The sequence below is a fragment of the Ruditapes philippinarum genome, unplaced genomic scaffold, assembly GCF_026571515.1.
Source record: "Ruditapes philippinarum isolate M1 unplaced genomic scaffold, ASM2657151v2 ctg12_1_1_1_1, whole genome shotgun sequence".
NCBI lineage: Eukaryota > Metazoa > Mollusca > Bivalvia > Venerida > Veneridae > Ruditapes > Ruditapes philippinarum.
This window is the reverse complement of record NW_026861084.1, coordinates 730,399-742,998: the sequence shown is the minus strand read 5'-3', so window position 1 is coordinate 742,998 and position 12,600 is coordinate 730,399. Positions and strand designations below refer to the sequence as shown.

At 33.7% G+C, this 12,600-nt stretch overlaps 1 protein-coding gene across 1 annotated transcript; it reads right to left on the bottom strand.

Annotated features, from left to right (window-relative positions):
* Positions 1–1,808: 1,808 nt before the first annotated feature.
* Positions 1,809–10,793, bottom strand: LOC132714460 (uncharacterized). Its single transcript, XM_060697357.1, has 2 exons — positions 10,663–10,793; positions 1,809–2,490 (listed from the first exon to the last, which is right to left on the bottom strand). The coding sequence occupies exons 1-2, from the start codon at positions 10,776–10,778 to the stop codon at positions 2,028–2,030; spliced, it is 579 nt and encodes a 192-aa protein (XP_060553340.1). The 5' UTR covers positions 10,779–10,793; the 3' UTR covers positions 1,809–2,027.
* Between the last annotated feature and the right edge of the window lie 1,807 nt (positions 10,794–12,600).

The following is a 12,600-nucleotide window of genomic DNA, read 5'->3' as shown; positions in this document are numbered from 1 at the left end:
TTAGAACTTGGTATAAAACTTTAAATTTAAATAAAACAAGAGCTGTTGGTAGGACAGCAACGCTCGACTATTCTTAGTGCTTGATAGTAAAAGACCCTTGTTAATGTACAATATTCCAAGCTAACAAAAGGGCCAAATTTTCCTTTAAATCCATGTTACTGTTATAGGCATTGAAGAGAATCCTATTATGCTCTCAAAGAAGAGTATAAAATTTCAACTTCTTTCAATAGTATATGAAAATATCTGGTATTCAAACTTTAACGTAAATTCTAAGTCAGAAAAGGGGTATAATTCTGTCAAAATGCTTGATACAGTTATCTCCTCCTGTCTACATGTTGGGGTTATGATGATGAACAAGTGTTCATAGTTTCAAAGCCATATATCAATGGACTTTGAAAATATTTGAGGTATTACAAAAACTTTAACATAAATTTTATGTCGAAATAGGGGCATAATTCTGTCAAAATGTTTGATAAAGTTACCTCCTCCTGTCTACATGTTGGGGTAATGATGGTGAACAAGTGTGCAAAGTTTCATAGCCATATGTCGATGGACTTTGAAAATATTTGAACTATTACAAAAACTTTTACGTAAGTGGTTACGCCGACGACAGGATGACTACAATAGCTCTACTTATTCTTATCGAATAGTCAAACTAAAAAGGGGCGTAATTCTGTCAAAATGCTTGATACAGTTATCTCCTCCTGTGTACAGGTTGGGTTTATGATGATGAACAAGTGTGCAAAGTTTAAAAGCCATATATCAATGGACTTTAAAAATATTTGAGGTATTACAAAAACTTTAACATAAATTCTAAGTAAAAAAAAGGGGTATAATTCTGTCAGAATGCTTGATACAGTTATCTCCTCCTGTCTACAGGTTACGGTCATGATGGTGAACGAGTGTGCAAAGTTTCAAAGCCATATGTCAATGGACTTTAAAAATATTTTAGGTATTACAAAAAAAACTTTAACATAAGTGGTTACGCCGATGCGGACGATACTCCGGTTACTACAATAGCTCTACTTATTCTTATCAAATAGTTGAGCCAAAAATAACATCATAAAAAAAGAGGACCCCACAGTGATGAAGGGTACTCAGTTTCTAGCAAATGATCCTATCCATGTAACTGGTGAAGACCAAGATTAGCCAGCACATCTTACAGGTAAAGGGGGTGTTGATTGATCATAACCCTACACCTTTTCCATAAAATCTTACATGTAACTGCAGTATTTTTTATATACATATGTAAATGTGTTTAGATATTCTAATATAAGATTGTGGTACAATTTCCTTATTTCAAAAAATAAATTATATGTGAAAAGTCTGGAAGGCCGTTATACAGGAAGGTTAGAGAAGTGACCAATCAATTTGATTTTCACCTGTGGCACATCCATGCTGTTTGACCATGGTCTGTCTGCACATTGTTCCCTATTCAGTCAGTACATATATAGAAATTGTCCCAAAAATGATGAACAGTTTTGTTCAAATTGAAGAAATGACAAGTTCATGTTGACAAGTTCATGTAAGACAATATAAACACTTTTCTCACTGTGATTTAATTTTGATCAAATTTTTAATAATAAAGTAAAATTAAATTCAAGAAGAAGCTATACCAAAATAAAACTGATCATATTGTAATTATTAAAATCATTTATAAATTTTCCTTTCATTTTTTCTCATGCTTGCATTAAATGATATTTTTCTTATTGACCAAATTATATTTTGCTTCAACATTAATGACAAAATTAACTTTTTTAGAATCTAGTAAATGTTCACAAATAAAAGATAAGATTTTGTTCTTTACTTTCACAAAACTTAACTTGCATCAAAAAATTTATTTCCAGTTAGTTTCACTTTTGTGTTGTATGTAATTTGTAACTCCTTTGAATTAGAGAATCAATATTCCAAAGAATGATAGCCTTTGCATAAATGCTAAACAGTCATGTTTTAGTTTTTGTCTGTACATGTTTCAGAAACTAACACAAACTTAGTAATAACTTTATAACTAGAGTTTTCTCTCCCAATCAAATTTCATGCCCTAATCTGTCTTTCAGCCAGGGATACTTGGAAAATTGTGAATTGTCACCCCACTTATATAGCTTTCCATCTGTTCTATAAGCCCAGTGCACTGCCTTCCTCCAGTTCCCTTTACAATAGTCATCTTTAGGTATTCCATAACCTTTAACAAACTGCATTTGTTTATGTCTCCGTCTTAATGTGCATTCAACAAATAACCTTCCTTCTCGACGCTCAAAATAACATCCCCGACATCTTTTCTTCAAAATATGACGCATCTTGTAATTACGGTGCTGTTGAACTTCAAGTGGTTTAATATCTAACAATGAACTCACTGGTACAGCTGCTTTTGAACTACTAAGAAGGGAGGTAAATCCTCTCGACAAAACATTGTAACATGGGACAGTTACTATTATCTTTGAAGGCAAAACTTGAAATGTCTTTAAAAGTCTGGTTAGGTGGTTCATCTTCCTGAAAAGAAAAAAATAAATATGTCTGTTTAATATAAAAAAAACTGCCTCAATAATACTCAATTGTAGAGCTTCCATCGATAGAGACAATATCATTTTAAAAAATTGCTCATTTTGACTAATTGCTCATTTTGACTAATTAATTAAATGTCAAAAAAATATGAAAATATGAAAATGCACCTGAAACATATACAGAAACAGTTATCTATGCTGTTGTTATATAGTGGAAATATTTCACAGTAGTGAATGACAAAAAAATACCATGTGTGGAAAAAAAATCATGCAATGGGCTTTTATAAACAGTACATGTTTTCAACACAGGTATAAAAGTGAATGACAGACAAGTAATTTTAGGTTATTATCAATAGTTCGGAGTATCATTGATATTTGTCATCCGATATTGATATATCCTTTATATGCTATGCACAGAATCAATGACAGCCTAATAAATTGTATAGATAATGTCATTCCTATCTCAAATTATGAACTTTTGTTTTGTTTCAGGTTTTCTAAAGAAGCCTAGTAACCAATCATGAAAATTAAATGATTTTATGTTCAAACATTGTAATTGGTGAAAATTGGAAGTTTTTTGTTTGTTTTTTTTGCTATCAGGCAATGACCACTTTCTTTGTACAACCCGAGTTAAACAATATTTGAAGCAAAATCAGTAACATTATCATAATTATGATGGTCAAGGTTATATTTGACTTATTCAATATGCTTCTTTTGTTTATCTAAGCATGAATCAAATAAATAAAAAAATAAAATAAAAAAAACCCCTCAAAAACAAAAGAAATGATAAATTTACAAGAAATGATTATTCATGGACTTGTGTCTTAATTATAATACATAGATATCAAATAGCAAACTATAACTAATTTTATTGTAAATTGCACAGATGCGATCATGATTTCTCCAGACTATGGTTAAGTTGGTTGATTCTAACTCAAGGAACAAATAACAACATAATGAAACAGTTTTTACTAAGTCAAGGGAAATAACTCTACAAATACTGGATAAATCCACAAGCGAAACCCCAGGTGCAAAACTAAATATGCTGAGCAACCTTCCCGTAAGGTTAAATGACTCTATGCCAAATCCTTTTTGAGTTACATGCGACACAAGTTGAAAATTGCAAATTTTTTTACTAAGTCAAGGGCAACAACTCTAAAAATACTAAATAAATCCAGACGATAATACCAAGGTGCACAACTACACATGCTGATCAATATTCCTGTAAAGTTTCATGACTCAAGTTAAAATCCTTTTTGAGTTACATGCGACACAAGTTGAAAATTGCAAAATTTTACTAAGTCAAGGGCAATAACTCTAAAAATACTAAAAATATCCAGATGAAAATACCCAGGTGCACAACTACACATGCTGATCAACATTCCTGTAAAGTTTCATGATTCTAGGTCAAATACTTTTTGAGTTACATGCGACACAAGTTGAAAATTGCAAAAATTTTTACTAAGTCAAGGGCAATAACTCTAAAAATACTAAAAATATCCAGATGAAAATACCCAGGTGCACAACTAAACATGCTGATCAACATTCCTGTAAAGTTTCATGACTCTAGGTCAAATACTTTTTGAGTTACATGCGACACAAGTTGAAAATTGCAAAATTTTACGAAGTCAAGGGCAATAACTCTAAAGTTACTAATAATATCCAGATGAAAATACCCAGGTGCACAACTACACATGCTGATCAACATTCCTGTAAAGTTTCATGACTCTAGGTCAAACACTTTTGGAGTTACATGCGAGTCAAAAGTGAACAGACGGACAGACAAGGGTAAATCTAAATGCCTGCCACTAAAGTGGGGGCACATATAAAACATATGTTTTAATAGTAACAAAATAACATGTAACTACAATGATTTCATAATTGAACAAAAAAACTATTACAAACAAGAGTGATCAGTGATCACATGTGTCGCCTCATGATGGCCAATTTCATGTTGGGACAAGTTTTGTGACAGACGGACAGACAGACGGACAGTGCACAACATAACTTGGTACTGATCATTCCTGTAAAGTTTGGATAAAATTGCACCAGCAATTTATGAGGTGTTATAAAAATAAGTCCGGACAAGCTTTTGTGTATCTGGCAACACACAGAAAAAAACACCTTTTTATCAAAGGGCCATAACTCGGCCAAAAATAATTCAACCGGAAAACCTGTGCAATATGCGCAAGGACTTGAGCTACAGATCAATCCTGTAAAGTTTCATTGAAATTGCATTAGTGGTACAAGAGAAGTAGTCCGGACAAACTTTAAAAATAAAAATTATTAAAGGGTCTCTCTTACAAAAATCATTGAACCGGAAAATGCTGACAATATGCACAACTACACTTGGTACTGATCATTCCTGCAAAGTTTGGATGAAATTGCACCAGTAGTTTATATGGATTAGTCGGGACAAGTTTTGTGACGGACAGACAGAAGGATGTTCCAACATTTTGGGTTTCGGGGCTATTTTCTTTGTTATTTTCCTTGTTTTCTTAAGGACTACTAGCCCCTAAACCCTTTGATCATGGAATGAACCTATTATTCTCTTTTGTTCTCTTTACTGTTAATTCTCTTTTGTTCTCTTTACTGATATATAGCCCCTAAACCCAAAATGTTTGCTCGGACGGATGGACGGATGGACAATTGCCACTTAAATGGACTAAGGGGCCATTTCTTTTGTTATTTTCTTTTGTTTAATAGAGGGCCATGGCCCCTTATTCTTTTGTTACGGAATGAACTCTATTGTTCACTTTTGTTCTGTTTACAGTTAGATGGCCCCCTATCCCTATTAGGTTGCTAGGGCGGACGGACCGTTCAATTACTATATGCCCGGGGTCATATAAATATCTTTGTTGGATCATTATCATGTAAATTATAGACATTGAATTAACATAACCGCATTGTTAGAAAACCCTCTTTTTGTCTGCTTTGTTTTTATGAAATCTGAGAAATATAAAACAGTGATTTAATTACTTTTAAACAAGCATTGTTTGAATTAAAATGTTATTGCATAAGTTTTCAGTTTTCTGGAGTGCGATTAATGATAATTATCATGATTACAAGTGTGACACATGTAATTTAGATTAATATTTGCAAGGTCAAGGTCACTAGAGATGATAAAATATCCTGATATTGTCTGAATATTGCCCAGAGCATAAAGTATCTCCTTTATGCATATCTAGTATATATCTATAATCGGTCCATACGGCTAGCCAATAGTTATAGCCGCTAGCCAGGACACACTGTAATGTATTGTCTAGCTGTATGGCACTTTTCAAAATAACATCAAAGTCAACAAGAGCTGTCGGTAGGACATCAACGCTCGACTATTCTTAGTGCTTGATAGTAAAAAAATGCTTGATAGAGTTACCTCCTCCTGTTTACAGGTTGGGGTCATGATGGTGAACAAGTGTGCAAAGTTTCAAAGCCATATGTCAATGGACTTTGAAAATATTTGAACTATTACAAAAACTTTAACGTAAATTCTAAGTCGAAAAAGGGGCATAATTCTTTCAAAATGCTTAATAGAGTTACCTCCTCCTGTTTACAGGTTGGGGTCATGATGGTGAACAAGTGTGCAAAGTTTCAAAGCCATATGTCAATGGACTTTGAAAATATTTGAACTATTACAAAAACTTTAACGTAAATTCTGAGTCGAAAAAATGGCATAATTCTGTCAAAATGCTTGATAGAGTTACCTCCTCCTGTTTCCAGGTTGGGGTCATGATGGTGAACAAGTGTGCAAAGTTTCAAAGCCATATGTCAATGGACTTTGAAAATATTTGAACTATTACAAAAACTTTAACGTAAATTCTAAGTCGAAAAAGGGGCATAATTCTGTCAAAATGCTTAATAGAGTTACCTCCTCCTGTTTACAGGTTGGGGTCATGATGGTAAACAAGTGTGTAAAGTTTCAAAGCCATATGTCAATGGACTTTGAAAATATTTGAACTATTACAAAAACTTTAACGTAAATTCTAAGTCGAAAAAGGGGCATAATTCTGTCAAAATGCTTATTAGAGTTACCTCCTCCTGTCTACAGGTTGGGGTCATGATGGTGAACAAGTGTGCAAAGTTTCAAAGCCATATGTCTATGGACTTTGAAAATATTTGAACTATTACAAAAACTTTAACATAAGTGGTTACGCCGACGCCGACGCTCGGGTGACTGCAATAGCTCTACTTATTCTTATCGAATAGTCGAGCTAAAAATGCATATGCTATTTTATGTCTTTATACAAGGATTTTAACCCAAGAAACAGCAATTGTCTTTGTATGTTTACTTTTTAGATATTAATCGCAATGTTGGCTACAGTAAAGATTAAAAGAATGTATCAGTATCAATTTTTGTTATGATTCAGATGGCAAGAAAAAAAGAGCGTTTAGATGCAGTTGAATAACACCAATTGAAATTGTTTACATAGTTATTATAATAACCTTTTTCTGTTTCAATAAGTTTAATTTTCAACACCTTTAGAAATGAAAAAAGCACCGAAATAAATGTTGTTTGGCTCTGATAACTGCGTAAATTTCTAACAGTTGAAGTTTGTTCATCATCTAGGAAAGTTTGCATGTTCCATGCAACGCATTCTAAAATTCTATTGTCATTCCCTGTATAGGCATTAAGTTAGGCTAATTGATAATGCTTATATATATGTTCAATATTTATTACAGATATACCTTTACCTCTATGATCAATATTTATCTATTTAACAATACAATTATACATATAAACACACAACACCAGGGTTCTAGTGACAATGAGTTTATTCTTTAAATCAACGAAAATTAGCTACTTTGGCCGTTAAGATTATTTATTCAATGTGCTTAATTAAAAAAAAAAAAAAAAATTAATAATTCATCTTTCATATAAATAAAACAACAAGTCATAAACATAAACAAGAGGGCCATGATGGCCCTGGATCGCTCACCTGACACAACCGCATCCAAGCAATGTCTTAAACAAGCATCATGGCCAAGTTTGATGACTACTGAGTCAAACATGTGACCTCTAGTGTGTTATAAAGATTTTTACATATTTGGGCAATGTGACCTAATTTTTGACCAGACACGACCCATATTCAAACTTGACCTAGAAATCATCAAAACAACCTTCCTGACCAATTTCCAGGAAATTTGGATCAAAACTGCAGCCACTAGAGTGTTAAAAAGATTTTTCTATTTTTAGCTCCTGTGACCTAGTTTTTGACCGGATATGACCAATCTTAGCACTTGACCCAGAAATCATCAAAACAACCTTCCTGACAAATTTCCAGAATATTTGAATCAAAACTGCAGCCACTAGAGTGTAAACAAGCTTTTTCTATTTTTAGCTCCTGTGACCTAGTTTTTGACCTAAGATGACCCATCTTCGAACTTGACCCAGAAATCATCAAAACAACCTTCCTGACCAATTTCCAGAATGTTTGGATGAAAACTGCAGCCACTAGAGTGTTAACAAGCCTTTTCTATTTTTAGCTCCTGTGACCTAGTTTTTGACAAGAGATGACCCATCTTCGAACTTGACATAGAAATCATCAAAACAACTTTCCTGACAAATTTCCAGAATATTTGGATGAAAACTGCAGCCACTAGAGTGTTAACAAGCTTTTTCTATTTTTAGCTCCTGTGACCTGGTTTTTGACCAAAGATGACCCATCTTCGAACTTGACCCAGAAATCATCAAAACAACCTTCCTGACAAATTTCCAGAATATTTTAATCAAAACTGCAGCCACTAAAGTGTAAACAAGCTTTTTCTATTTTTAGCTCCTGTGACCTAGTTTTTGACCTAAGATGACCCATCTTCGAACTTGACCCAGAAATCATCAAAACAACCTTCCTGACAAATTTCCAGAATATTTGACTCAATACTGCAGCCACTAGAGTGTTTACAAGCTTTTTCTATTTTTAACTCCTGTGACCTAGTTTTTGACCGGAGATAACCCATCTTGGAACTTGACCTAGAAATTATCAAAACAACCCTCCTGACAAATTTCCAGAATGTTTGGATGAAAACTGCAGCCACTAGAGTGTTAACAAGCTTTTTCTATTTTTAGCTCCTGTGACCTAGTTTTTGACCGGAGATGACCCATCTTCGAACTTGACCTAGATAATCATCAAAACAACTTTCCTGACAAATTTCCAGAATATTTGGATGAAAACAGCAGCCACTAGAGTGTTAACAAGCTTTTTCTATTTTTAGCTCCTGTGACCTGGTTTTTGACCAAGATGACCCATCTTCGAACTTGACCTAGAAATCATCAAAACAACTTTCCTGACAAATTTCCAGAATATTTGGATGAAAACTGCAGCCACTAGAGTGTTAACAAGCTTTTTCTATTTTTAGCTCCTGTGACCTAGTTTTTGACCAGAGATGACCCATCTTCAAACTATACCTAGATATCATCAAAACAACCTCCCTGACAAAATTTCCAGAATATTTGGATGAAAACTGCAGCCACTAGAGTGGTAACAAGCTTTTTCTATTTTTCGCTCCTGTGACCTAGTTTTTGACCGGAGATGACCCATCTTCAAACTTGACCTAGATATTATTAAAACAACCTTCCTGACAAATTTCCAGAATATTTGGATGAAAACTGCAGCTCTAGAGTGTTAACAAGCTTTTTTCTATTTTTAGCTCCTGTGACCTAGTTTTTGACCTGAGATAACCCATCTTCGAACTCGATCTGTATTTCATTGAGACAAACATTCTGACAAAGTTTGATGATGATCCAATCAAAACTGTGACTGCTAGACTGTTAACAACCCAATTGTTAGAGTGTTAACAAGCTTTTTCTATTTTTTAGCTCCTGTGACCTAGTTTTTGACCGGAGATGACACATCTTCGAACTTGACCTAGATATCATCAAAACAACCTTCCTGACAAATTTCCAGAATATTTGGATGAAAACTGCAGCCTCTAGAGTGTTAACAAGCTTTTTCAATTTTTAGCTCCTGTGACCTAGTTTTTGACCCGAGATAACCCATCTTCGAACTTGATCAGTATTTCATTGAGACAAACATTCTGACAAAGTTTGATGATGATCCAATCAAAACTGTGACTGCTAGACTGTTAACAACCCAATTGTTAGAGTGTTCACAAGCTTTTTCTATTTTTAGCTCCTGTGACCTAGTTTTTGACCGGAGATGACCCATCTTCGAACTTGGCCTAGATATCATCAAAAACAACCTTCCTGACAAATTTCCAGAATATTTGGATGAAAACTGCAGCCTCTAGAGTGTTAACAAGCTTTTTCTATTTTTAGCTCCTGTGACCTAGTTTTTGACCCGAGATAACCCATCTTTCGAACTCGATCTGTATTTCATTGAGACAAACATTCTGACAAAGTTTGATGATGATCCAATCAAAACTGTGACTGCTAGACTGTTAACAACCCAATTGTTGACGACGAACGACGACACGACGCACGGACGCCGGACATAGCCCCATCACTATACCTCACCATGACCACTTCGTGGTCAGGTGAGCTAAAAACAACAACTTTCTTACTTAAACTATTTTTTAATCATAAATATAACTTTGCATACACATATACAGTTAACTTTGTATCATGCGTCATACATGTAACTTTGACACTTTTATCAAAATGACAACACTTGCATTTCCATAGTTTTCTTTTATTTTTTTGACAAAATGGCAGAGCATCTTTATTTAAGTAAACATACGAGGACAAATGCCGGTTCTTGGTAAAAAATACTTGTTTAAAGATGCAAAATAATGTATGCATTTTCGACTTTCATATAATTTTGAAAAGTGCTGTGCGGCTAGACAAGACAGTGTGTCATGGCTAACCATACGTGACTTATATGCAGGGCTAGAACTTTTGGCTAGCCGTTTGGGCCCATATGGCTGTGAATAAGCCACTTTCTTTAAACAGCAGCGTGCTTAAACAAAATTTATTTAGAGGGCAAATGTCCAACCTTTCAAAACATACATAGGGTCAAATGTCCGCCAAATGACAGTTTTTAAAACGGAAAATGTAAAATAAAAAGTAACGAGTATTTTATACTATTTCCCTGTAAAAGTAAATAGACCTTGCTTTATCATTTTACCTTTTTCGTATAAATAGTGCGATCGACGAGCTCGCTTGAAGGGCCTGCTTGCAAAGCGAGCTTTACAGTAATGCGAGTACCTGCTAGGTAATGGTTTTGAAAACTTTCGTCCGAAGTACCGAATTGACACATCGCAACTTTTCGAATGACATGATAACGATAAAAGCTGATGTACTCTGATTGAAAATTGAACCATAACAGAAAGGAGGAAGCTGTGTATAAAATACAGAATGACAATTTTAAAACGGAAACTTTAAAATAAAAATGAAAGATTATTCTAAAATATTTTACGGTAAAAAAAAAATCGAACTCGCTTTGAGGCTTTGCCTTTTCCATATTATACTCCTAATTTTTTTATTCATTAACAAAGAAAACTTGATTGAATTGTACAAAACAGGAAAATTGCCAAGGTCAGACGTTCCAGTGATCGCGAAAACATGTGCTATTTTTGCCTGTAAACAAACAAATCGATAATTACACGAGGGGGAGGACAAAATTGACTTAAGATATATAAACCAATGGATAACAAATGGTTTACCTTTGAATTTGATCCAACTCACCACTTTAAACGAGACCCCTTTAAACCAAAAGTTTTTCGTTAAATCAAATCTTAATCACTAGGCGCTTGTTCATTTTCGATTGAACCTAAATGAGTTAAAATAGAAAAAAGAAGGCCCAACAGACAGAAAGAGCTTCCCCGGAAAAATGGACTTTTAAATAAACACATATGTTAAAGTCCATTTTTTAACTAAAACACAGTCGGCGCCATTTAATTCCAATTCATGTACATCTTATGTACATTAATTGCAGTAGGAAACCGATGACCTTGAAAAGAGTTCTTAGCTATAGGTTTGCGTTTTTTCTTCGTGAATTCTAGGTCCTACTGTTGCTACACGTTGTTTAGTCCAATATATTAGACATTACAGGCTTGTTATAGTTTATGTCGGTCAAGCCTGACGTTGCTTTGCCCAGAAGCAATAATATCTCAAAGCGACGTCATATATAGGACTACACGTTGTTATATTTTTTATCAGAAGCAAGCGTGAAATGTTGCCAGTGTCTTTAGAATGAGCCAGTGTTAGACTCTTATTAAGTTACTTCTCCATAAAAGAACGGTTGAATATCTGATGATCGAAAATATGAATAAATTCTCCTTTATTTGAATTGGAAACATAGGCATTTACCTTACTTAAATGTTAAATGTATTCAATTTGCAATTTTTTAGATTTATATCAACATTATAGTCCATGCAATTATATAATGTGTTTCTATTAAATAAATAATTGCTTTAAATGAAGAATAAGAATCTTGGTTTAATTAATTGCATATTATTGTATATAATCAGAATTGTCCATGGAAAGCTAGGTTCTATCAAACCAAGCCTGTATTTTTTCAGTTTCGGCGTTTTGGATGTTCTATATAGGGATTCCTTATTTTTCTATTCATTGCCAAATTATCGTTGTTTATGGCGTGTGGAGACCGTAAAAAATCGCCCCGTACGTTCAACATGATATCGAGATGTTATATATCTGACTATTGAAGATCGTTCACCACGACATCAATGTGTCTTTGTGGTACTTTAAGTTCTATCTTTTTCTAGTTGTGTGGTTTCAGTATACTTCAACCGAAATATTGTTTAATCACTCTTAGGATAAGTTGACTGCTTTTATACTTGGCTCAAAACCCCTGATCCCCTTTCAAAGTTCCATTTTATTTAGTTTAAACCGTTATTATATTTCATATTATTTATACAGACAATGAACGTTCAGTGACCAATCAAATAATGGTTGTTTGGTTGTTTGATATTATTTCCGTTTTTTTTTTTTGGCTAATTTTAAATTTTTCAAAAAATTATATTAATTTTAGTTAAAGTTTATATGTTTTTTTAAAGTTCATCACGTGGGACATGTTTTAATACATATATACAGTGTATATTTTCGTTAAAGTACAAAACGTCGGATTATGATCTGTTAAAGTGCACCCAGACAAAACAAGGAGGTGTAGATAACTTTTATCAC